The sequence below is a fragment of the Rhinatrema bivittatum genome, chromosome 4 (genome assembly GCF_901001135.1).
Source record: "Rhinatrema bivittatum chromosome 4, aRhiBiv1.1, whole genome shotgun sequence".
In the NCBI taxonomy this organism is placed as follows: Eukaryota; Metazoa; Chordata; class Amphibia; order Gymnophiona; family Rhinatrematidae; genus Rhinatrema; species Rhinatrema bivittatum.
Window position 1 is genome coordinate 338,223,480 of NC_042618.1, and position 27,795 is coordinate 338,251,274.

The 27,795-nt window shown below is 43.5% G+C and overlaps 1 protein-coding gene across 1 annotated transcript in view; it reads right to left on the reverse strand.

Moving 5' to 3' along the window:
* The window catches only part of ZACN (zinc activated ion channel), a 53,075-nt gene that overhangs the window by 15,115 nt on the left and 10,165 nt on the right, over positions 1-27,795 (reverse strand). Inside the window, exons 3-5 of the mRNA XM_029600461.1 lie at positions 23,083-23,305; positions 20,773-20,817; positions 19,502-19,608 (exon numbers count right to left, since the gene is read on the reverse strand). Coding sequence (XP_029456321.1) covers positions 19,502-19,608; positions 20,773-20,817; positions 23,083-23,190 — 260 coding nt within the window. The 5' untranslated portion in view covers positions 23,191-23,305. The remainder of the gene's footprint in view (positions 1-19,501; positions 19,609-20,772; positions 20,818-23,082; positions 23,306-27,795) is intronic.

Sequence of the window (27,795 nt, forward strand, 5' to 3'; positions counted from 1 at the left end):
CAAATGTCTCGTAGTGGTAGCAGCATTCCTCAGGAAGGAAGGTGTCCACGTCTACCCCTACCTGGACGATTGGCTAATCAGGGCCTCCACCCCTCAGATTGCTCAATCCTCCCTAAAATTGACAATTCACACACTCCTTTCCTTAGGGTTTCTTGTCAATTACGAGAAATCTTGCTTAGTCCCATCTCAAACCTTATCCTTCATTGGAGCAGACTTGGACACCTTACAGGCAAAGGCCTACCTTCCAAACTCTCATGTCCCTAGCCCGCCAGCTCCAGTCTCAAAACACTGCCACGGCTCGCCAATTCCTCATTCTCCTAGGACATATGGCATCCTCGGTTCAAGTCACTCCCATGACCCGACTAGCCATGAGAGTAACACAATGGACTCTGCGACACCAATGGATTCAAGCTTTTCAGCCTCTGTCCTCCATAGTCACAGTTACACAAGCGCTACATCTGTCTTTAACCTGGTGGACGACTCAGGTCAACCTCCTTCAGGGCTTACCTTTTCTCCTACCAGATCCACAAGTAATCCTAACCACCGACGCTTCCCACATCGGTTGGGGAGCCCATGTGGACGATTACCAAACCCAAGGGTTATGGTCACCAGACGAAGCCGAACACCAGATAAATTTCTTGGAACTTCGAGCAATCCGCTACGCGCTCAGAACTTTCAAAGATCATCTCTTGAATCAGATAATCTTAATCCAGACAGACAACCAAGTGGCCATGTGGTACATAAACAAGCAGGGAGGCACAGGCTCCTTCCTTCTGTGTCAGGAAGCTGCGCAGATTTGGGCAGAAGCCCTCTCCCACTCCATGTACCTCAGGGCCACTTACCTACCGGGAGTCGACAATATATTGGCAGACCAGCTGAGCCGTGTCTTCCAACCGCACGAGTGGTCACTAGACCCTCTGGTAGCGACCTCTCTGTTTCGCAAGTAGGGTTCTCCCCGCATAGACCTCTTTGCGTCCCCTCAGAACCACAAAGTGGACGATTACTGCTCTCTCATTCGAAGCCAGTACTCTCGGCCGAGGGATGCCTTCTCCCTCAAGTGGACGACAGGTCTGCTCTATGCATTCCCTCCACTTCCTCTTCTGTCAAGGACTCTCGTGAAGCTTCGCCAGGACGGAGGAACCATGATCCTGATAGCACCCCACTGGCCACGCCAGGTGTGGTTTCCCATACTCCAGGATCTCTCCATCCGCAGGCACATCCCTCTGGGAATGGATCCGCATCTGCTCACTCAAAACGACGGATGCCTCCTCCATCCCAACCTCCAGGCCTTGTCCCTGACGGCATGGATGTTGAAAGGTTAGTCTTTCAGCCTTTTAACCTTTCGGATTCTGTTTCTCGTGTCCTGATAGCTTCACGAAAGCCCTCCACCAGAAGATCCTATTCATATAAATGGACAAGGTACACATCATGGTGCACTTCTCAGTCCCTTGATCCCCTTTCCTGTCCAATCTCTAAGTTCTTGGACTATTTATGGCATCTATCAGAATCCGGTCTTAAAACCTCTTCCATTAGGATGCATGTCAGTGCGGTAGCCGCTTTCCATAAAGGTATAGAGGGTGTTCCTATTTCAGTACAACCCCTGGTAACACGCTTTCTTAAAGGCTTGCTCCATCTGAAGCCACCTTTACGTCCTCCGGCCCCATCTTGGGACCTTAATCTGGTTCTTGGTCGCCTTATGAAACCACCTTTCGAACCTCTGCACTCCTGTGACCTAAAATATCTCACATGGAAAGTGTTATTCCTTTTGGCTATCACTTCAGCTCGCAGGGTTAGTGAATTACAGGCCCTAGTTACCTATCCGCCTTACACTAAACTCCTGCAGGACCGGGCGGTACTCCGCACTCACCCTAAATTCTTACCTAAGGTAGTTTCAGAGTTTCATATAAATCAATCCATTATACTACCTATCTTTTTTCCCAGGCCCCACTCCAACTCCGGGGAACAGACTCTGCATACCCTAGACTGCAAACGAGCTCTAGCTTTTTATCTAGACCGTACACTTGCACACAGGAAGAGCACTCAATTATTTGTCTCTTTCCATCCTAACAAGTTAGGACAACCTGTGGGTAAGCAGGCTCTTTCCTCCTGGTTGGCGGACTGCATTTCTTTTTGCTATCAGCAAGCTGGCATTCCTTTTCAAGACCGTGTAAAAGCACACTCTGTGAGGGCCATGGCGACTTCGGTAGCACACCTTCGATCGGTGCCGCTTCCTGACATCTGTAAAGCTGCAACCTGGAGTTCTCTCCATACCTTTGCAGCCCACTATTGTTTGGACAAAGCTGGAAGACAGGACTCCATCTTCGGCCAATCTGTCTTGCGTAACTTTTTTCCAACCTGATGTACCAACACCCTTCCACCTTCCCGGTAGGGTGCGGTTGCCCTTTGCCAAATTCCACCCCAGTTGTTGTGCCTGTTGCACGTCGTTAGGGGCATTTGGTGCAAGTCAGGACATCCTCAGCTCGGTACTCACCCATTTGTGAGGACAACCATCCTGCTTGTCCTGTGAGAAAGCAAATGTTGCTTACCTGATGTAACAGGTGTTCTCACAGGACAGCAGGATGTTAGTCCTCACGAAACCCGCCCGCCACCCCGCGGTGTTGGGTTCGTTTTAGTTTTTACTTTTTTAGGCACTGCCTGTAGCTTTGAAAATCAGACTGAAGGGAGACCCCTGCTGGCTACAGGGTCAGTGCCTTGCTGGGCATGCCCAGTAGGGGCCAGTCAAAGTTCTGTTAAACTTTGACAGAAGTTTTCCGTGGTGGGCTCCATCCTCGATGTCACCCATTTGTGAGGACTAACATCCTGCTGTCCTGTGAGAACACCTTTACATCAGGTAAGCAACATTTACTTTCTCCGATTAGTTTTAAATGTGCCCCATGCTAACTTCATGGAGGGCCCCCCTAGTCTTTCTATTATCCGAAAGAGTAAAAAACCGATTCACATCTACCCGTTCTAGACCTCTCATGATTTTAAACACCTTTATCATATCCCCCCTCAGCCGTCTCTTCTTGAAGCTGAAAAGTCCTAACCTCTTTAGTCTTTCCTCATAGGGGAGCTGTTCCATTCCCTTTATCATTTTGGTCGCCCTTCTCTGTACCTTCTCCATCGCAACTATATCTTTTTTGAGATACGGCGACCAGAATTGTACACAGTATTCAGGGTGCAGTCTCACCATGGAGCGATACAGAGGCATTATGATATTTTCTGTTTTATTCACCATTCCCTTTCTAATAATTCCCAACATTCTGTTTGCTTTTTTGACTGCCGCAGCACACTGAACCGACGATTTCAATGTGTTATCCACTATGACGCCTAGGTCTCTTTCTTGGGTGGTAACACCTAATATGGAACCTTACATTGTGTAACTATAGCATGGGTTATTTTTCCCTATATGCATCACCTTGCACTTGTCCACATTAAATTTCATCTGCCATTTTGATGCCCAATTTTCCAGCCTCACAAAGTCTTCCTGCAATTTATCACAATCTGCTTGTGATTTAACTACTCTGAACAATTTTGTATCATCTGCAAATCTGATTACCTCACTTGTATTTCTTTCCAGATCATTTATAAATATATTGAAAAGTAGGCGTCCCAATAGGTAGGGGGTTTAGGAAGTCCGCTGTTTTACAGGGATGAGCTGGGAGGGAACAGGGGATGCGTGCATCTTCTAAAATCCCCCCACTTTACGCACGCATCAATATAAAATCACCATGTGCACGTGGGTAGCGGATTTTATAACAGTGCATATATGTGTGCATGATATAAAATTGACGTGTCCATCTGTGTGCGCCGGCAAACGCATGCACATATGTGCCCGCTTGTGACTCTAAAAAATCTACCTTTTAGCCTTCTATAGTCAGCCTATGTAATATTTTGTAGTATCTTCTTTTTAGGCATCGAAGCAGGTCCTATGGAATGGCAGGAGCAATGCTTATGCCTCTGTGCTGTTCCAGTTGTTTTTCTCTCTGCTTGGCTGCTTTCTCTCTCAGCTCTTTCTTTCTTTCTTTTCTTTGCTCTGCTACTTTTTTTTTTTTTCAGCAGCTCTTGTGCTTCTGCCCAAAGCACATGTAGCCAGATCTTTTTTTTTTTTTTCTGACCTGGGATACCCATCCTCTTCTGGTGATATCAGAAAAAATAGTGCCCAGGGGTCCGCGGGGGTAGCATTACATAAAACTTTCCTTTTCCACCTGCTTACAACAACCAGCAGGAATGATAATTTTGGAACTACCTGGATCATTGAAATAACTTTCAGTAACCTTAATGAAACTGAAGTATTGCAGGAACTAGTATATTTTTCCGCTGGCCCCCTTTACTATATTTTCTCAGGTGGAGAACACCTGGAATTTCTAATTACTTGGCAAGCTCCAAGCTTGAATCTCAGCAGGGAAATCAAAGTGAAATCCTAAACTGAATTCTTGCCATTCAGTGGTTTGGAGTCACAATTTGCAATAAACTTACCCATTAACATTGGTTTCCATCCACATCACATTCAGCACTTTATTTTAAGGGTCCCTCTGCCTCTTTTAGGTAGTTTTCTGTTTTTAATTTGTTTTCATTCATTTTAAAGGAGCTGAGGAACAAGGGTGTTTTGGGCCCCATAAAACCACCAGAACCACCAACCAGGTAAACAACATTCCCCACACATGAATCCAACACTTTCCAGCTGATTTTAATATCGCGGCTGCCATCTTGAATTCAGGGTTTTAATAATTATGTGGTGGTCTCCTAAAGGCCCCCTCCACCTAAATTCAGGGAGTTATCTTACTTTTATGTTTTTCATCTGTTTTTAACTTTATTTTTAATCACGGGAAAGCCTCCCAGGAAATGATGTGACATCACCAGACCTCTTTCTTCCCATGCAGATTGTGGCCTGACTTCCTCTCTGCAGCAGGGGATTTTCCTGAACCAGTTGCTGGATCTAGCCTCCTGCATGCAAGCTCCAGTTCCCAGGACTGCTGCTGCTAAAATGGAAGTAAACAGGTCAGTGCCTGCTCCGACCCTCAGTCCTTCTGTCTCTTACAGACAGTTGATTTCTGGCTCTCTAATTGCACTGGGTCTGCAAACAGTTGACAGCATAAAAACACTCAGCATGCTGCATTTTTCTTTCCAACCCAGCACTGCTTTCTGCAGCATAGCTACAGTGGTTACAGTCCCAGCTACTACTTTTTTTTTTAAAGAGTCCAGCAGCCAAGTAACTTTTAATTTAATGTTCTCTCTCTTTATTTTTAACCCTCTGGTTACACTAGTAAAACTTTGCTGAACACCATGCACCACTGTGTTTGGTAATGGTGCTCAAACTATCACTAGGGTCAGATGCACCAAAGGTTCGCTCTTATTTTGGACCTATGGGGTGGGAAATAATTTATGAGGCCAAAGTGGTATAGTGAAATTGAAAGGTGATGAGGAGCAATGTGCCGAGACAAACAAGGAAATGGAAGAAATAGTAAACAAAGGACTGTTGCTGGTTGACAAGACATTAGAAGGGAATGTGCTAGACACAACTTCGTTTTCAGAAGAGTGTGTATGGGAAGAGCTAGGAAAACTGAATGTGGACAAGTCCTTGGAGACAGATAAGGTACATCCCAGGATACTACGAGAACTCATATGTTCTAGCGAGTCTGCTAAATGACCTGTTTAATAGATCCCTGGAAATGGGAGTGGTGCTGCGAGATTGGAGAAGAACAGTGGTGGTCCTGCTTCATAAGAGTGGTAGCAGAGAGGAGGCTGGAAACTACAGGTCGGTTAGCCTCACTTCGGTGGTGGGAAAATTAATGGAGACGCTGCTGAAAGAAAGGATGCTGAACTATCTACAATCCGGTAAGTTGCTGGACCCGAGACAGCATAGATTCACCAGATGAAGGTCTAATCTGATTGATTTTTTGATTGAGTTACTAGAGAATTGGATTGAGGAAGAACACGTGATGTCATCTATTTGGATTTCAGCAAAGCTTTTCATACCGTTCCACATAGGAAGCTTGTGAACAAAATGAAAAGCTTCGGAGAGAGCGCCAAGGTGGTGAAGTGGATTGCAAACTGGTTGACTGATAGGAGGCAGCGTGTAATGGTAAATGGAACCTGCTCTGAAGAGAGAGTTGTGTTAAACGGAGCACCACAGGGATCTGTATCGGGACTGGTTCTTGTTCAATATCTTTTGAGTGAAATTAAGGAAGGGATAGACGATAAAGTTTGTCTATTTGCGGGTGATACCAAGATGTGCAACAGAGTGCACTTGACTGAAGGAGCAGAGAGAATGAAAAGTGATTTACGAGGGCCTGAAGAGTGGTCGAAGATTTGGCAGCTGGGATTCAATGCCAAGAAGTGTAGATTCGTGCATCTGGGATGCGATGATCCAAAAGAACAGTATGAGATGGGTAGAGGGGAAAGACTGATGTGCAGGGACCAAGAGCGGGATCTCGGGATGATAGTTTCTGGCGATCTGAAGATGGCGATGCAATGTGCAAGGTGATAGCTAAAGCCAGAAGAACGCTGGGTTGCATAGAGAGAGGAATAACCAGTAAGAAAATGGAGGTGATGATGCCCTTGTACAGGTCCTTGGTGAGGCCTCACCTGGAGTATTAGGTTCATTTCTAGAACCCTTATCTCAAAAAGGATGGAGACAGTCCAGAAAAGGGCTACCAAAATGGTGTGTGGTCAGAATCATAAAACCTGTGAGGAGAGGCCGAAGGATATGAATATGTATATCCTGGAAGAGAGAGGAGGCACAGGGGTGATATGATACAAAAGGTTTTAATGATGTGTAAATGTCAAACCTTTTCCATTGGAAAGAAATCAGTAGAACTAGGGGTCACGAAATGAAACTTCAGGGAGGATGACTCAGAATCAATATCAGGAAATATTTCTTCATGGAGAAGGGTGATGGATGCCTGGAATGCCCTTCCAGCACAGGTGACGAAGATGAAAACAGTGAAAGAATTCAAAGGGGCAAGGGATAAACACTGTGGATCTCTAAAACTAGAGGATGTAAATGAAGAAAAGAGTGCATGCGGGTAACTTGCTGGTGCAGGGCTTACTACCCTTAACCAATATGCTTACATACTGTTGATGCAACTCCATCATCGCTCTCTGCTTTAACAGCAGGGGAAAAAGAAGAATTGGATTCGTATAGCAACCAATGAGCACCCCAACTTTTACAGTGTGGGGAAAAAATAAACATGGGGGTAATTTGCTGGTGCAGCGATTACTATCCTTAACCAATAAGCCTACATACTGTCAATGCAACTCCATCATTGATCTCTGCTTCAACAGAAAGGAGTTACAGGGAATTGGATTTAGACGGTAACCACCCAGGGCCCTGACTTTTATGGTTTTGGAAACTGATATGCAAGGGGGTAACCTGCATTGCGTGGCAGATACTACCATTTCTATGTTTCTATGGAGATCTGGCAGAGGAGGGGACTGTTGAGCAAGACTGCTGGGGAGTGGAGGGGGTCTGGGTAGGGAGAGGGGGCTGTAGAGTAAGACTTCTGGGGAGTTGGATTTCTGGAATGGGAGAGGGGTCTGGAGAGGAAGACTACTGGGGAGTAAGACTCCTGGAGAGTTGGGGTTCTGAGAGAGGAGACGGGGCTTAGGAGCAGGAGTGCTGGGAAATTGGGGATCTGAGAGGTAAAGGAGATTGGAACCAAGAGTGCTAAGTTGGAGGTTGGAGAGCTAGGGAATGGGGATCTGAGAGGGGGCTTGGAAGCAAGAGTGCTGGGGAGTTAGGGGGGGGGGTCTAGGAGGGGAACAGGGGCTAGCGAACAAGTCTGCTGGGGGCTGATAAGCAAGACTGCTGAGGATGGGTGTATGAGAGCCAGAGCGACTGTGCTTGTGTGTATGCGTATGAGAGCCTGCACATGTGTGTATGCATATGAGAACCAGCATGCCTGTATGTTTGTACGTATGCATGAGAGCCAGAAGCCTGTGAGTGAGGAAAAGAGAAGGTTATGTGTGTGAAACAGAGCTGTGTGTGTATGTGTATGAGACCGGGGATATGAATGTGAGAGTCTGTGTGTGAAAAAGGAGCTGTGGGATTTCCACTTACTAAGGCCCCACTGACCATGCTGTCGATTTTGGCGGGGCCATGCTGCTTCAGAGGGAGGAGGAGGTGCGTGCCCTGCTGGAAGGAGCCCAAAGTCAGAGTTAGGTCAGCTGATGTGGCCAGAAATTGTTCCCTTGGCCATGGGAGCTGAAGAAGGAGACTGCTGCTTCAGTGGAGAAGGGGAGAGAGAGCGAGAGCATTTGTGTGGGAGACAGAGCATGTGTGGGGGGACAGAGAACATGTATGTATGTGTGTAGGAGACAGCATGTGTGTAGAAGAGAGAGAGAATGTATATATGTGAGTGAGAGAGAGCATGTGTATAGGTGTGTGAGAGACAAAGTTTGAGAACGTGTGTGGGAGACTGACCCCACTTCCTCTCTGCCTGCTAATCCTTGGCAGTTTTAGGGCATCTGGAAATCAAAAGTTCCCAGGTATGGATGATGAGGAATTTTTAAAAATCCTTATTTTAATTATTGGGTATTATTTGATGTGTTATTTGAAATATTTTATTGGTATTTGGAAATTTTTATTTGAGTTTAAATTATTGAATGTTATTCTATTCATTAGTTTTGAATTATTCTTTTAATTGGTATGGTTTTACTAATTTTATTATTTTTTTGAGGAACGGTAATGCTTTCTGTTTTTCCATTGTTGCAGTGCATATAGAATTTGGCTTGTTGCAGTTTTCAGTTCAGTTTTTTCTGTACATTTCTATTTATACTTTATGGCCTCTTTATTCTGTATCTGAGGGTCTATCTGTATTTTGCCTGTGTCACTGAAGTGAGATATTCCAATAGAATGTAGTTTTTATATAAGGATCTATAGCAGCTTGACTTATTCTGTTTTCCTAATAGGGGGTATATTGATGTTTTAGGTCTGGAGAAATATTTGCAGAGTTAACTTTTAGGTAGAGTTGTTGCTTTTGAGTGCTGACAGTTAGTGTTGTTTTGATATGGAAAGTTTATTTCATTGTAATCCTGTTTTCTTGTGGCTCTCTGAGGGTCATGCCCATGCCCAAGATGCATAACAGTAGGCCTAATACTATATGAGTTCCAAATATCTCTTGCTTTTTTGCGGGGTTTTCTGGTTGGCACCACAGCAGTGCATGAAAATATAATTATAGATATTGTGATATTGTTACCTCAAAAGACTGTGCTTTGAAAGGAAAGTTAGTTCTTACCTGCTAATTTTTCTTCCTGTAGTACCATGGATCAGTCCAGACCGCTGCGTTATGCCTCTCTTCCAGCAGATGGAGACAGAGAAAAACTTGAAAGGCACCTCCTCTTAGTCTGGTGTGCCACCTACGATCCTTCAGTATAATCAATACCATAGCAGAATGAAGGAAATTTAAGAACCAATGGCTAGACCAAAACCCAGCTCAACAGTAAACTTTGAAACTATGCACATGGAAGGAGTACTCAGCAGGCCTGGAGACCTTATGCTAGTTGAGGCGCCTATGACTGTAAATCCGCTTCTGCCTCCAGATATGCTTTGTACAGTAAAAGCAGAAACTGGGAAGAAAAAGGGTGCTGTGTCTTTAAGCCCCCCCCCCCCCCCCCAGGGGAAAACCTGAACCGGGGGGAAGCAGGCACCGAGCCCTGAGGCTCAGATTTGGCAGGGAAAGCTGCAGTGGGAATTCCCCTCCCTCCAAGCCCCTGGAGCCTGGAGGATCCAAAATGGCTGCTGTTCCCGCGCTGATCAGGAACAGGGCAGGCCGAGGCCTCCGAGCCGGCAGATTCTTCCCTGCACCTCGGGACTGCGTGAGGGATGCCCCCCTGTCGCACCTAGTTATTTCCAACGGGCCTTTCCCCCCGGGAATGCATCGGGAGCAGAGGCCATTGTGGCAGAGCCACACAGCCGGCTCCACGCAGGCAGAACACCGCAATCCCCGTGGCATTTTCAATGGTGCTGCGACAAGGGAAACAAACTCAGCAAAAAAATATCAACTTCAGAGACCCAGGAGACTTAGCTAAGAGCTTTCTTTGTTTTGTTTTTTGTCTGTTGCTCACAATCAACCAGGGGAATGAAACGTCCCTGGGTCTAGGCTTAGCAACAGCAGGTCTCACCAGAGGAATGGCAAAGTCTCTGGGCTGTTAGGGAGAGGGACTGGCCCACCGATAAATCCCCCTACTCACCGGTTTGACAAACAAGCTCCGGGCAACCAGACTCTCAGGGCCCCAACCCCAGCCGTGCCTACTACCAAGGGGGGTAGGCTGCAACCCCTTGGGAGGACTTGTACTCCTTTTCTCTCCCTATTCTGTTTTTGGTTTTTTTTTTTAACCAGTTGATCTAGCCAGAGGAAATTAAAGGTACAAAGACCTCCTCAACAGAAGGATAACTTTGATTTATTTATTTATTTTTTTTTTTAAAGGATCAGGACCGCAGGTTCTGCCACCTTCATCTGCGGAGAAAGAAATACTGAAGGATCGCAGGTGGCACACCAGCCTAAGAGGAGGTGCCTTTCAAGTTTTTCTGTTTCCATCTGCTGGAAAGGAGGCATAACCTAGCGGTCAGGGAATGCCATTTTTCATGTAAAATCTGTTATTATAAATGCATTTTTAATTGTATGTGAGGACGTGATGGGGTGGGGCATGCAAGACTGTAGGGCATTGCTGTACAAACATTGAACAGAGTCTCCCAACTAGTGGTGTCATGAGTGTTGTCATGTGTCGTGTAATCGGTGAGGGCGCAGTTTTTCACTTGGCCATAGGCGTCACATTACCTGGCTATGTATCTGCCTGCCGAACTCCTAAAAACAATTGTTAAATCTTAAATTGTGACATCTGAAATACCAGCAGCCAATGTAGGGCCTTCAAGCATGGTGTCATATGCTCCCAACAATTAAACGTGCTGCTATGTTTTGAGCAAGGTGCAAGATGTGAACTGATGACTGTAAAAGACCCCCATTAAAAGGGAACTGTAGGTAATCCAGGTGAGAGGAAGCTTAGATCACTGGCCAAAAAATAGGTCTTAATTGTTGTAACAGCCTCGGCTTGTAAAAGAAATAGCCTTAGCTACTGCTTTTGCGTGAGATTTTAAGCATCAGGTGGGAGTCTCCCAAATAATGTAACTAAGTAACAACAGGAATCACAATCAGGCCGATACAGAACGGTGCGCTCGGCTGAGCACACCATTTAGCCCCCGTTTGGCTGCGCGTTTTTGACACACTATTATTACCCCTTTTACTGTAAGGGGTGTAATAGCGCGTGGAAAATGCACAGCCAACCCCCCCCCCCCCCCCCGAAACTAATAGCGTTCATCACATGCAAATGCATGTTGATGAGCCTATTAGTCGCCCGCAATACAGAAAGTAAAATTTATTATTATTATTTATTTTTAATTTTTATATACCGGTGTTCCTGTATGACATACAAATCACATCGATTTACATTGAAACATTGCAATAAAGCAAAAGAAAATCGCTCGTAGGCGGTACATGGAACAAGGAATACAAAACTGGGATAAGGGAGACTATTCTAGTTAAGTTATGGAATGGTCCCGAAAAACCGGTAAACAAGTCAAAAAATTTGCAGCCAAGCTGCACATTTTACTCTCAGAAATTAACGCCTGCCAACGACAGGAGTTATTTTCAGACGGCACCGGGCAACTGTACAGAAAAGCAGAAAAAACTGCTTTTCTGTACACCCTCCGACTTAATATCATAGCAATATTAAGTCAGAGGCCCCAAAAATAAAAAAAAAGTTTAAAAAAAATAAAATCTGCCGACAGGTTGGGAAACGGAAGCTCAACTTTGCCGGCGTCCATTTTCTGAACCCGTGGCTGTCAGACGCCGGTAAAATTAAGCGTTGGCTGTCAGACCCGCTGACAGCCGCCGCTTCTGCCAATAAGGAGGCGCTAGGGATGCGCTAGTGTCCCTAGCGCCTCCTTATTAGCGCGGTCCCTAATTTAAATAAAGAATCGCGCGTCCAGGAGAGCCGGCGCTCGCCTCGGAGCGCCGGCTCTCCCGCGGACTTTATTGAATGGGCCTGAAAGTCTGCCACTCTAAAAGTTGGAAAAAAATTGAAGGAGTAGCGGAGAGTGAGACGTACAATGCTTTCATTTTATCCAAATTAAGAGCCAATCTATTTATAGACATTCACTTGTCAACTGCTAAAAGACAAACAAGAGGTGCAGAAGGAATAGTTAAACTGTCTGTATCCAGCTGGAAAATAAGCTGCACAGCGTTGGCAGAAAGCCATATTAAGGGCCTGGTCTCCATCATAAGAATTACTTAGAAACAGGGATCAAGCCAAGTGCCTTCTCGTCATTTCCCTTACTAAAACAAATAACCCTTAATGAGGTAGCCCCACATAAAGACGCAGCCCTAGACATTATTAAAATGCCTACATTTCACTACCACGAGGCATTTGTTATGGTCCTTGCTTTGTCCTTAGAGGTCAACGATAACTATTTTTTTTATAATTAGGTTTTTTTTTTTGTAGATTTAGCTTACACCTTTTCTTTGAAGAGGGAGAGCTACATTCAGGTACAGTAGGTATTTTCCCAGCCCCAGAGGGCGGTTTGTCCCTGCGGCAATGGAGGGCAAAGTGACTTACCCAAGGTCACAAGCAGCGTCAGCAGGATTTGAATCGTGGCATCACTGGTTTTTAGGCTGTTGCGCTAACCCCACTAGACCCTGGGATACTGAAACTGGTCCATGGGCTCTACTCCTCACCCCCAGTCAGCTGAATCTTTTTAGGATATCCATAATGTATTTGCATGATAAATGTTTGCCTACATAGGAGGTAGTGCATGCAAATAAGTCTAATGCATATTCATTAAAGACATCCTGAAAACCTGAGTGGCTGGAGGGAGTGGAAGGGGGGGGCGGGCCAAGGATCGATTTGAGCACCCCCTGCACCAGACTACTCCTCCACTTAAAGCAACTGCAGGATATGCATTCCTTGCCTGTTTCTCGCCTCTATTGCATTTTCTGTATGTTTCATTCCTAGATTTCTTTTCCTGCCCTGTTATTTCTGTTTATAATTTTTATACCTTTTTTTTTTTTTTTTTTTTTTTTAAGGAAAGGTATAGAGCCAATTTTCAAAGGGTTAGGCTACTAAATTGACTCTTTTGAAAATGTACTATTGATGACTTCCTAAAGTTAGGTTCCTAAAATGGTGGGTGGCTACAGAGGCAGAGTTGAGTGGAGAAAAAAAGTTAGTACTGATTTTCAGATGTAGGCACTTAGTCTATTTACTAAGCCATGATATTTTACAATGAGGGGGTGAAATATCATGACTACTCCCTGTGACATTTTTTTCTCATGGAAAAAAATAGGAGAAAAAATATTTGGGGAAGTGGGCAAAAAAAGCAATGGTGACCCAATTCACATGGAGCCGACATTGGTTTAAAGGGCCACACGGCCCAAAAATAACCCCCCATCCCACAAAAGTGACAAAATCGCCCTGGGAATCCTGGCAGATTCCTGTGTACCTCTCATCCACTGCCTGTGGAGGCGAACTTGCATAAAGTTAAAAAAACAAAACAAAAAACCTGAAATTTATGCCTGCCCCTACCCAAACTCCTCCCCTTTGACAAAAATATGCTAACCCCCCCCCATAAATGACAGCTAGTCCCTGGAGTCTAGTGACACCCCAAACCCCTCCTTTTCATTAAATACATCGTTGATGGACTAGGGTGGCCCCCTAGACCCCTTCATATGTTTTCTTGAAGTCCCTGGACATCCAAGGATGGCCTGGAGTGCCCCTTACCTCTGGGCTGGTCAGTGCCATGTTAGAAAATAGCATCAACCGGCCTTTGACCTTCCAAGCATCTACTGGACCACTAGTGACTTCAAGTAAAGGTAGAGAGGGTATGGAAGGGGTGGGCTAGGAGGAAGCGCTACCCTAGTCCACTAGGGCTTTATTTAATGGAAGGGGGGTTTGGGGGACCACTAGTCTCCAGGGACTAGTTGCCATTTTTTGCGGGGGCAAGGGATCACAGGGGCGATCATATGACTGATGGGAGTTTCAATCCTGGATGAGTTATTTTTGTCAAAAAGGAGGGATTTGGGTAGGGGTGTGGAGTGTCGCCATGTGAGATTTGACAATTTTTTAATTGTTTTTTTGGGGCCACTTTGACAGGTGGCTGGGGGGTGGGCAAGGGTCTTCAAAGACCCACGGGAATATTTTGTCACTTTTGGAGGCAGGTTATTTAAGGGCCTATTGGCTCTTTCAAAAGCATCGGGATGTGCATTAGTGTCCTGATGGCCCCAGGATGAGTTAGCTACAACTCCATCAAAATCTCTAAAATAACATGGCTAGCTGTTTTGAAGGACAAACACATAATTTGTTTGTATAGGATTACCTAGGAAGAGTGGCTTTGCATGGATTTTCAAAATGTATTCATGCAGAAAGCATGCAAAGCAGCTCATTGTAATAGGGGTGGATTTGAGGCCTAAATAACCCGTGATAAATGCTGTTTTATGTGCATTATATTTCAGCTTTGTAAATGTACCCCTTGGGATCCTAAATCTAGGCAAATGAACAGCTGTTCTAAATTTTGGGCACCTAAAGAAGAGCAGTAACCTCAAGGAGGAAAGCTGGAAATCTTTGAGCACAAATGCTCGTAGTCTGGGCAATAAAATCCCAGACTTGTAGGCTCTAATGGTGGAAGCGGATCTGGACATTGTCACTTGATTTATGGAGTCACATGACTGGGATATAGCCATCCTGGGCTATAACTTATTAAGGAAGGACAGAACACAGGAAAGGGGGAAGAGTAGTGCTTTATGTCAGAAGCAATATCCAAGCAATTGAAATGCATGTAACATAGGGTAGGAAAAAGCATTATGGGCTAGCTTAAAAAAGATGATGACGCTTCCATCTACATTGGTGTGGTTTATAGGCCTCCAATTCAGACAGAAGAGCTGGACAGAGATCTGATCAAAGACATTGAAAAGATGGGAAAGAAGGGAGAAATGTTGCTCGTTGGAGATTTTAATCTGCCGAATATGTACTGGAGTATCCCTTCTGTGGAATCTACGAGAAGTAGAGAGATACTGGATGCCATCCAAGGGGCTCTGCTCAAACAAATGGAAATGGATCCCACGAGGGACTGTGTAATCCTGGACTTAGTGCTCACAAATGGGGATAATGTCTATAATGTCCGGACAGATGCCCACCTGAGTTCAAGTGATCATCAGACGGTATGGTTTGATATCGCGAATAACATACCAAGAAGACACACAAAGATCTGAGTTTTGAATTTCAAATATACGTACTTTGACAAAATGGGGATGTAACTGGAGGAAGGACTAGAAGACTGGGAGAAAATGGGTGAGGTGGAACAACAGTGGGCTATATTAAAAGGAGCTATTACAAAGGCAACAAATCTATATGTTAGAAAAGTAAGCAAAAGTTCAAGGAAAAAGAAACCAATTTGGTTCTCAATGGAGGTGGCTGCAAAAACAACATCAGCATTCTGGAAGGATAAAGGATCCCAAAAAGAGAACACAGGGAGAAATATTTGGTGAAACTGAGGGAGGTAAAGAAGGAAATCAAAAAAGCAAAAGGTCAAGTGGAAGAAAGGATTGCCAAAGAGGTAAAGCGAGGGGACAAAACATTTTTTTCAGATATATCAGAGAAAGAAGGAAGCCCAAAGTGGCATAGTGAAATTGAAAGGTGACGAGGAGCAATGTATGGAGAGAGTTGAAGAAATGGCAAAAATATTAAACAAATACTTCACTTCGGTGTTCACTAAAGAAGACCCTAGAGAAGTAACATTGCTGATTGACAAGACCATAGAAGGGAATGGGCTAGATACAACTCTCTTTACAGAAGAGTATGTCTGGGAAGAGTTAGGAAAACTGAATGTGGACAAGTCCATGGGACCGGATGAGGTACATCCCAGGATACGACAAGAACTCAGAGATGTACTACCGGGTCCACTGAAAAACCTGTTCAATAGATCCCTGGAAGCGGGAGTGGTGCCACGAGATTGGAGAAGAGCGGTGGTTGTCCTGCTTCATAAAAGTGGTAGAAGAGGAGGAGGCTGGAAACTACAGGCTGGTTAGCTTCACTTTGGTGGTGGGAAAATTAATGGAGATGCTGCTGAAATAAAGGATACTGAACTATTTACAATCCGGTAAGTTGCTGGACCCGAGGCAGCATGGATTCATCAGAGGAAGGACCTGACGACAAATCTGATTGATTTTTTTTATTGGTTGCCAGAGAATTGGATCGAGGAAGAGTGCTCAATGTCATCTATTTGGATTTCAGCAAAGTTTCTGATACCATCCCACAAAGGCTTATGAACAAAATGAGAAGTTTTGGAGTGAGCACCTAGGTGGTGGAGTGGATTACAAACTGGTTGACTAATAGGAGATAGTGTGTAATGGTAAATGGAAGCTGCTCTGGAGAGAGAGCCATGATAAGTGGAGTGCCACAGGGCTTGCTTTTGGGACTGGTTCTGTTCAATATCTTTGTGAGCAACATTGAAGAAGGGATAGAAGGTAAAGTTTGTCTATTTGCAGATGATACCAACATCTGCAACAGAGTGGACACGCCGGAAGGAGTTGAGAGAATGAAAAGTGATTTACGAAGGCTTGAAGAATGGACAAAAACTTGGCAGCTGGGATTCAATGCCAAGAAGTGCAGTGTCATGAATCTGGGATGCAGTAATCCAAAGGAGCTGTATTGAGATGGGTGGAGGGGAAAGACTGATGTGCACGGACCAAGTGCGAGATCTTGGGGCGATAGTGTCTGGCAATCTGAAGATGGCCATGCAATATGATAAAGGCAATAGCTAAAGCCAAAAGAATGCTGGGCTGCATAGAAAGAGGAATAACCAGTAAGAAAAAGGAGGTGGTGATGCCCTTGTACAGGTCCTTGGTGAGGCCTCACCTAGAGTACTGTGTTCAGTTCTGGAGCCCTTATCTCAAAAGGGACAGAGTTAAGATGGAGATGGTCCAGAGAAGGGCTATCAAAATGGTGTGGGGTCAGTATCAGAAAACCTATGAGGAGGAGAGACTAAAGGATTTAAATATGTACACCCTGGAAGAGAGGAGGAGCAGGGGTGATATGTTACAGACCTTCAGATACCTAAAAGGTTTTAATGATATGCAAACATCAAACCATTTCCATTGGAAAGAAATCAATAGAACTAGGGGGTCTCGAAATGAAACTCTAAGGAAAATGCTTCAGAACCAATGTCAGAATATATTTCTTCATGGAGAGTGTGGTGGATGCCTGAAAAGCCCTTCTGGAGGAGATGGTGAATACCAAAACAGTGAAGGAATTCAAAAGGGCATGGAATAAATATTGTGGAACCCTAAAGGCTAAAGGATGGAAATGAAGAAAAGAGTGCATGCATTAACTTGATGATGTGGCGGTTATTACCCTTAACCAATAAGCCTTGATACTGTAGATGCAACTCCATCATTGCTCTCTGCTTCAATGGCAGGGGGAAAAGAGGAACTGGATTCATTCAGCAACCGAGGGTCTGACTTTTACAGACTGGGGAAACAAGTATAGGGGTAACTTGCTGATGCAGCAGTTACTACCCTTAAATAAGACTGTTTTTGTGATCAACTCAACATTGCTCTCTGCTCCAACAGCAAGGCATAACCTCTAAACACCATTCAACCTCTCCAAATCCTGCAGAATGCAGCTGCAAGAATCCTTTCAGGTGCCAAAAAGCATGACCACAAACCCCAACCCTCATATCACTTCATTGGCTGCCAATAAAATACAGGATCGAATATAAAGTCCTTTCCATCCTACATAAAATTATATATGAAGAACAGAAAAATTGGCTAAGCCCCTACATTCAACTCCATACCCCAAGTAGAAACCTGAGGTCAGCAAATAAAGGACTCCTAAAAACACCACCAACGCACTCAAATCAACTCACCTCTACTCAAAATAGAGCGATATCCCTTGGTAGCCCAAAACTTTGGAACTCCCTCCCAACTAAACTCAGAATTCAAGAAAACCTAAAAACATTCAAAAAAGAATTAAAAACTTGGTTGTTCAACAAAGCATATCAAACCACCCAAAGAATCAACTAATCATCACCGCCCTCCATTACAACCTCATGATTAAATGAATATCAGCACAACTATACTTTTCTAAAATAAGAATGAACTCGTTTTGATCTTAAGCATGAATTTGTTTACTACTAAGCCTAATAACATGTTATGTTTTTACACCCCTTGTCAACCCCTTTATCCCTATAACCTTATTTTGTAAACCGTTATGATGGCATTATTTTGACGTTTCCGAATGATGGTATATAAAACTCGTTAAATAACTAGATAAATAAACGGGGAATTGGATTCAACAGCAATCAATGAGTGATTGTGTAGGAAACTGTTAACCAGCCCCTCCTTCCGTGTTTAACGGGGAACTGGATTCAAATAGCAACCAACAAGGGCCCTGGCTTTTATGGCCTGGGAATCGTATAGCATGGGGTAACTTACAGGGCAGAGGCTTACTGGGCAGATTTGATGGACCATTTGGTCCTTTTCTGCGTTCATTTCTATGTTTCTATGTTTATGTTTAGGTGAATTTTCAGCTGAAACTTAAGACGGCTAAGTTCAGTTAAAAATAGGCTCCTGACATTGGGTCCTAAATTTCAGGGCCCAGCTTTTGTTTTGTTTTCTTAAATATCAGCTCTTGTGTGTTTCGGGGCAGCACTTCATGATTTCTAGAACTCTTTCTTTGCACCCATACTTGAATTCTTTATGCTGCATTCCTACTATATGTATATGGTTGGTGTGATGTCAGCAAGAAGTTCTGATAAAGATCGAATACAGCTGTCTCGTGATTTTCTTATATTTTTAGTGATGAGAGTAGTTAAAAGCAGGGGGAGTGGTCAAAAGCCTTTGACACTAATCTTTTCTTTGGGGCATAATATAAATCATGAAAAACGAGAACCTAATTATATTCAGCCAGCAATTGAATTATGTGAAAATAGTGATTATTAATGTTTTTTCATAGCAGTCCTTTAAATCTCAGTGTGTTGTAACGAAGAGGCCTGCACAATGCAAAATGAATCATTACATTGGTTACTGAGAGATTTTGTCAGAAGACTTTTTGATTCATGGCTTTTGTCTGACTCCTGGGAGGTCAATGTTACTTTTATTGGGTGTGAAATCCTTTCACATCATAACTGTTTAGACTTTCAATAAACAAAGACTGTGCCTGCTCCATTTCAAACGTTTTTGCCCCATGGCAACAGTACTTCCCACTATGAAGTTTTCTTGTCTGAAGAGACTGCAACAGGAGCATTAGTCAGTATGCTAACAATTCACTTATCAACACTTCTTTCAAGGAATGTCAAAATTGATTGTCCTTCCTCTGAGATGTTGACTCATGCAAACACTTGCTTCTCAGGACAAAACACATTGATGTTCATCTGAGCAAATGGCAGAATCTGTCACTTGTTTCCAAACATGCCCATCCCAGGAGAAAGAATTCTTTCATATACGGCACTTACGCTTCCCTGATAACGAAAGAAGGTGTCCACACCGAGTTCCAGGGCACAGTAATGGCGCTGTAGGGGTATTCCGTCCTGTTCCACTGCAGTCTGTGATCGTACCAAGACTGAGGGGACAGAATGTTTGGTTACAGCCATCTGGTAGTTTCTCTGGTCTCCAGAACACAGTGATTTAATGTACTTAGTAAGATTAGTGTCGGTACTTTATATGAGCAACAGTTAAAGAACCAAGAGTGCAGAAAAGAGGATTTGCCTCCCTAAACTGCCTGAGAAAATCTTAAGAAACAGCTACAAAATATTTTAACTCATTATAAAGCATTTTACCTTTTTCTACCTCTCCCCCCATGGCAGTGAAATTCAAATTGTCGCTTATTTTGCTGCTTAAAAGTACATCTGAGACAAACGCTAAAAGGTCTAGACTCTAGAATCCAGAACCTATTGGCAGAATATTCCAGGATATGTTTTCATAATAATATCATTTTCTCTTGGAGAATCTCCACCCTCACCCTCACCATCAGGCCGATACAGTACAGTGCACTCCATCGGAGCGCACTGTTAACCCGCGATTGGACGCGCGTTTGACGCGCTAGCTTTACCCCTTATTCAGTAAGGGGTAATAGCGCGTTGAAAACACGCGTCCAACCCCCCGAACCTAATAGCGCCCGCAACATGCAAATGCATGTTGATGGCCCTATTAGGTATTCCCGCGTGATTCAGAAAGTAAAATATGCAGCCAAGCCGCACATTTTACTTTCAGAAATTAGTGCCTACCCAAAGGTAGGTGTTAATTTCTCCGGGCATCGGGAAAGTGCACAGAAAAGCAGTTTTTACTGGTTTTCTGTACACCCTCCGACTTAATATCATGGCCATGGCAATATTAAGTCGGAGGTCCCGAAAGTTAAAAAAAAAAAAAAGTTAAAAAATAAAAAAATAAAAAATTTGAAATCGGCCCGCAGCTCGCGGGTTGAAAATCAGACGCTCAATTTTGCCAGTGTCCGGTTTCCGAACCCGTGGCTGTCAGCGGGTTTGAGAACCGATGCCAGCAAAATTGAGCATCGGCTGTCAAACCCGCTGACAGCTGCCACTCCAGTCCAAAAAGAGGTGCTAGGGACGCGCTAGTGTCCCTAGCACCTCTTTTTGCCGTGGGCCCTCATTTGAATACAGAATCGCGTGCACAGGAGAGCGGGCGTTCACCCGCTCTCCCGCAACTTTTACTGTATCGGCCTCTTCCTTCCCAGGCAGGTGTTAAGAAGAGTTGTTTCATACTTTACCTGATTCAGGAGAAGAACAGAAGACATGGTATACCTCAGAATATCCTGGAAAGACAAGTCATAATTTGTTATCAGACATGAGATATGAAAGATTTTGGTGTCTTTTGTAATAGATCGGGTTAGCACTTTTTACAGCAGCAGTTGGAAGGAGATGTTGTTTTTTTTTTTCTACCTGTCCATTGGCTCCAAGGTCATTTAATGCTTTTCATGCTCTGCACCAGGCATCCTCAAACTTTAAGGGAAAGGTCACATCAGAAATTTCAAATTGACAAGGGGTGGAGTTGGGGGACATTTCTGGCCTTTGAATGATTTGAAATGTTAGGAAAGGAGCAGACAGGGATCTCAGAGGTGTGGCATATAACATGCAGGTAATATTTTTAGATTTCTTGGAGGCTGGCAGTCTTGCCACACCTCTGAGAACCCTGCTCCCTGGCTTCCCCTCCCCCTGCATATCCATAAGGTGCACATGGTGCACCCCTCCCCTCCATCTCATTCACTCCCCTCCAGTCACTAGAGTTGTGCATTCATTTTAAATGAATGCAAAAAAAAATACAACGAATGCAATGAATTGAAACTGACCCCCTCTGAAAATACCAAACAATTTCAGGTATTTTTGTATTTGTTGCATTTTTTAAATTCCAGGCTTCCCGAAGCCCTCAACCACCCTCCCAGCTTGCACAATTTCATGCAGCTTGGGTCTGCTTGGCTTGGCCTCCCCAGGCCCTCCTGGCAGAATTCAAAGTTGGCCCAGGGCCTGCCTTGGTCCCTCCACCGCCCTGTTTAAATTTTCCAGGGCCAGCGAGGTTCTCCCCATTCCTCGGACCTTGAAAAAAAGCCTAAAGGGCAGGAATGAAGCCCACTGCCCTGGGTCTGGACCTTTAAAAATGACACCCTTCATTCAGGCTTTTTCAAGTATCGGGGGGGGGGGGGGGGCGGAGGGGGGCTAGGCTGGGCTGAAAGCTCACTGGTCCTGGTAAATTTGAATGGGAGACAGGAGAGGACCAGGGAGAGCTGCCTGGGCTTGAATTGTGCTGGGAGTGGGGAGTCAGTGGTGCCTGCAGAAGGGGCTGGCCCAGGCCCTGGGTTAAATTGTGGAAGAACAGAAAGATAATTGAGGGATGAGGGAGGCCTGATTTTTTTTTTTTTTTTTATTGATTAAAGTATTTGTTTTAAGGTATTCTGTTTTTTGTTTTTAATGTTTTTTTCTGTGCGCAAATGGAACTGAACTGAAAAAACAAAACATTTAAATTGAAAAAACAAAAACATTAAATTGAAAAAACAAAACACAGAAAGCAAATCAAACCAAAATGTTTGGGCTACATATCCCTACCTTTCACTCCCCTTCCCTCTCAACCCTCCCTTCCCTTTTCTCAGTCACTCCTTTCTCCTTCACCCCATCCCTTCCTTTCCCTTCCCTCTTATTCCTTCCCCTGTTCACACTCAGTCCTCCCATTCAATCCCTATCCTTCCCCTCCCTTCCACTTTCTCTCTTCCTTCTCATTCTCTCTTCTCCCCTCTCTTCACTCAGCCCTCTTGCTTACTCCATTCCTTCTCACTCACCTCTTTCCTCTCCCCCTCCTTCCTCATACACTTCCTTCTCTCTCCTTTCTCTCCTTTCACTTTGCTCTTCCCTTTATCTCTGTCATCAGCTCCGTGGCCCTCATTAACCTCCTCCCCTCCCCCTCGTGTCCTTCAACAGCTGGTGCCATGACAACCTCTTCTCCTGCTTGTGGTGCCTGGGCATCCCCGCCAGCCTTTCTGCAGTGCTGTGCATTTAAAAAAAAAAAAAAATTCTCCATGGGCTGAATCCAGCAGCACCAAAAAATAAAGGGCATAGCAGCCCAGCAAAACGAGCTTGGCATGCTGGGAATCCTGCCCCACACCATGTACAGTGGTAAATGGTAAACAGTTACTGTTAGGTCTGCAGCAACCCCATTTTATTTAACAGAATGACAGTTTCTAAAAAAAAAATGTAAAGAGGAAAAAAGCCAAAGTTCCTCTTGGAACCTAGTTGAATAGCTCTACTTTTACCCATCCTACAAGCATTGCTATAATGTTACGGTAATAGCTGAGCCTCCATCTTGGCCCCTTGTTGAGCAAATGGACCCAGAACTCTTTTCTTCCAGATGCCTGCTTACACTAAAGTTTCCAAGTTCTACCACCGGGCCTTCAGTACAGGCCCATAAAATCATGTTGAAATTCTTTTCCACCATGAATCAGGTCTACTATTAATGATGAGAGAGCACTGAAAAGTATAATTTTAAGATGTCAAAGACGCCAGAAAGTGGACCAAATAATATTTGCTCTCACCACATCCAAAACATTGGACACGCGCACTATGACTTTCACCCAAAGAGGATGGCTTCCATTTCTTGGTTGCTGGACAGTGCTGTAATTTTCCATGAAGTATTTGATCATTTGATTTTCCTGCTGGCCAGACGACTCTTGCCTTGTTACTGGAAAAACTGCAAAATGGACAGTTTGAGATACCGGATTACCATAACCCCCATTTTCCTCTTCCAGACAACTCCATCTAAAATTAAACAGTGTTGTAGTGAGGCAGTGCTATAGCAGGTGGCCTTGAGTTAAGATACATAAACTCAGGTACGTGACACAGATAATTTGCGGTAGCATGCAGTCATGCTGTAGACATCTGAAATCACAATATGAAGCAAGAAGAACAAAGATTTTGAAAAATAAGGGGACAATAACATTTAGGGACAACTAATACTTTGCCTGTCTGACTTGGCTAGTTCCTTTAAGAGAGATGGTAAAGCAAGCATTTACCAACCACAATGTAGTGAAACATTTTCAGAGGGGACAGTCATGCTAGTCTGGTGAAGCAAAAAAAAAAAAATGACAGGAGTCGGGTGGCACCTTATAGACTAGCCAATTTATTGAAGCATGAGCTTTTGAGGACTGTTCATGCATCTGACGAAGTGGACACTGTCCTTGAAAGCTCTCGCTTCAATAAATTGATTAGTCTATAAGGTGCCACCCAATTCCTGTCATTTTTCTGCAACCCCAATGTAATATCCCGCGCACAAATCTTATACTAAAGGTGTACTTGAGGTAATGTATACAAACACAAAGAACAAATCGCAGGCAATTAAGAAACAAAACAATGATGAGGATCCACAAGTGAATCATGGTTCCTTGTTACTGGCACCAATAAGTAGGACTTGTTGAAGGACTTTCGCTACCCCTGTGTGTCTCAGAACTGCAATCTCCCTATACAGAAATGTGAATGGAACTGGCCTCCAGCCTGCTTTGCAATATAACTGCTCCACTGCTGCAAATTTTCAGTAGAGTAAGTGAAACATAATAACCATAAAAATAAAGAAAAAGATGCTGAAATCATCCACTACAGATTTTTGTGCACGTGATAATTTTGGCATGCATACAATGTACGGTGAATTTTAATGAAAACTCAAATATGTCAACAATAAAAAGTAATTCATCATAAGTGAGTCAATCACTGGAAGAAAATCTATAAGCATATACATACAGTACAGGAAGGATTAATTTCTGAGAGAATGGTAATCTCTGCAAATCAACAGGTCATTATTTGGTTCTTTATTGAATTGCGGATCCAATTATAACAAGATATCAAGCACATCGCACTAAAGCTCGGGAGACGGCAGCACTGGAGGCCCTTTCAGGGAAGTACCTAATCTGCTAGTTCTATGAGATTCTAAATTAGAAAATATAAGGATAAATGAACTGTGAAGAGAAGAGAGCAAGGATATTTTTGCCATCACCCCCCCTTCCTCCAGCCTGGCTGCACTCTGGCTAGTAAGGGTTTCCTTTTGGTGTAGACTGGAATTTGGGACTACTCCTGTTGTAGTTTGCTAAAGTTTGGAGGGTGAGAGGCACTGCCGTCCTGAATGCATATTTTGTTATGTGATTTGGTAAAGTACAAACCTGATAGAAACAAATAACGAGGAATCAATATTTTCCTTGTCGAACTCTGGTGTCCAATGCCCCTTCTGTAAGTGATATAACCACTGTTTGTAACTAAAATGTGTTCCCCTGTGTTTGTGCTCAATTTTAAATGTTTAAATTTTCTTTTGAATACAAATAAAATGCCTTCTTCTATATGATCATATAGCTTCCAACTCTCCTCAAATGATCGGCTCAACTCATCTGCCCAATTACAGCCCTTCAACTTATCTTATTCATCACGGTAAATAATTCCTGCTGACTGTAGTCATGAGTTCCTCAGTGTGGAGTTGAGCCATCCGCCTGACATTGCTAGTGTTTCGACGATTCACGTTAGGTTCAGGTACTGGAGAGCTGAATAAAAGATAGTCACTGTAATGATTAAATTACCTCCCCACCAGAGTTACAATAGCATTATCTATACGACTTACTTGTGCAGTATAACTTCTCCTTCTAACCGCCGCCTTCTCTGTCAGATGGCGTTCATACTACCTTCTCTGGTTTTTAAAAAGTGTTGGCCAATCACCTTCTTCCTTGGAAACAAGGTCCACCCTCTTCATTGCCGATATGTTCTTTCCGGTGAGTTGTTCCTGGATCGCTATTGCAATGCATCACAATGTTAGTCATTCCACTGGGCTGTCATAGTCCACCACCAGGTCAGATACACACAGACTAACTGCTTTTGCAAATTTTCCTACACATCTGAGTTCTGTGTTCTTGCTATCGCATTAATGGGTAGTTCTCTTTCACATCCATCTCTTAACTCCAACTGAAAACACGTTTCTCGTTTGGTCCCCAACATCTGTAATGGGATACTGTCCTGCAATTGTGCTGATTGTTACCTTACCCGATGGGTTTCATCTGATCGCATATAGAATTAAACAACTTAAACAACCAAAAATACCCTCCAATATTCTGTGTCACCAGAGGGAATCAATCCTTTAATGATAATACTAATACCGCCATAGTGAAATTGAGCTCCCCACTCAGTAGTTGAAATAGAAGTTTCACTGTATCACCCAATCAACAGATTTGAGGGCATCATGGGAACTATTGCACCAAAACAATCTTCATATGACTGACTGTGCTCCTGCACGGTAATGTCCCCTTATGGGAATCTAATGTTTTCTATGATGTTATTAACACTGTAATGACTACTTCATGCAGTCCCCCCTAGGAGATGAGTATTTGGTTGTCAATATATATCAGGTTGCACTATGCATGATCTGGCCCACTTGTAGAGTTGCTCTGTTGGTATTCTCATAGACTAGCTATGAAATTCAGTAGAACACTGACCACTCAATTTCTTTGTTTAATCCTTGAGGGGACACTGTGTTCCAACTGAAAATTAATTGCTGTTCCATTTGAATAAGTTTAAGATTGTGATCACCACCTCTTGGTGATTTAGGGATCTGAAATAATGCTGTGACTCTGACATCTTCATTCTGATGTGCTGCTGCCAGCCAGTGCTGCACTAATGGTGCTCCCTCCTTCTGTGTCCTAATGCAACTCAAATGTTCTTGCACACGTGTCTTAAGTTTGCATGTGGTTTTGCCAATATATACCAGGTTACATGGGCACCAGAGTGCATAGATAATGCTTTCTGAGGTACATGATGTTGACGAAAATAAAAAGGACATTGTCCTGGTAGCTGAGAGACTGGCCCTGGTATATTATCGTGCATACACTGCATTGACCACATCTGTAATATCTCATCATTGAGGTATCTCTCTCAGCCTTCAGGGTGGACAAATAAGAATGTACCACCATATCTCAAAGATTCCTAGCTCTCTTGGGAGCAAAAATTGGTAGCTCTTGAAAAACAGAATGGATCTGTGGTATGGGCCAATATTTGATAATGCTGTTTAAGTTGCTGTATGTGTGGGGTGTAAAAGGTAAAACACACACATGACTTTTTGATCTTTTTGTCGGGTTGCTGCTTTCAATAAAAGATCTCTATTTGCCCATCTAGCCCTTTTGTAGACTCTTTTAATTACCCCGAATGAATACCCTCTTTGAGTGAAACGTAGTTTCATATCTTCGGCCCACTCTTGGAATTCCTCCAATGTGGAACATAGTAGTCTCAGGCGCAAAAACTGCCCCACCAGGAGATTATCTCTCAAGTGCATAGGGTGAACTACCATTAATGTGACAGCAAGAACCCAGAACTTGGACATGTAGGAAAACTTGCAAAAACAGCCTGTGCATATCAGACCTAGTGGTGGACTATGACAGCTATGCATTGCAATAGCGATCCAGGAACAATGCACTGGAAGGAACAAATCAGCAATGAAGAGGGCGGACCTTGTTTCTAGGGAAGAAGGTGATTGGCCAACACTTTTTTAAAAACCAGAGAAGGTAGTATGAATTCCATCAGACAGAGAAGGCGACGGTTAGAAGGAGAAGTTATGCTGCACAAGTAGGTCGTATAGATAATGGTGTCGTAACTCTGATGGGGAGGTAATTTAATCAATACATTGACTATCTTTTATTCAGCTCTCCAGTGCCTGAAGCTGACGTGAAATGTCGAAAGACTGGTAGTGTCGGGCAAACGGCTCAACTCCACACGGAGGAACTCATGACTACAGTCAGCAGGAATTGTTTACTGCGATTAATAAGATTAGTTGAAGGGCTCTAATTGGGCATATGAGTTGAACTGATCATTTTAGGAGAGTTGGAAGCTATATAGTCATATAGAAGAAGGCATTTTATTTGTATTCAAAAGAAAATTAAAAAATTGAGCACAAATACATGAGAACACATTTTAAAGTTACAAAGAGTGGTTATCACTTACAGAAGGAGTACCAGATACCAGAGTTTGACAAGGAAATTTTATTTATTTATTTATTTTTAGTTTTTATATACCGATGTTCCTGTATTTATTTATTTATTTATTTATTAACTTTTATTTACCGACATTCGTGAAGCACATCATGCCGGTTTACAAAGAACTCAGGTGGGAGATACAGTGAAACAATATAATATAATATAACAATGTAACATTATAACAAAGTGAACAAATAAAACAGTACAAAAATGAAACCATATCACACCGGTTTACAGGGAAATAAAACTGTCGCC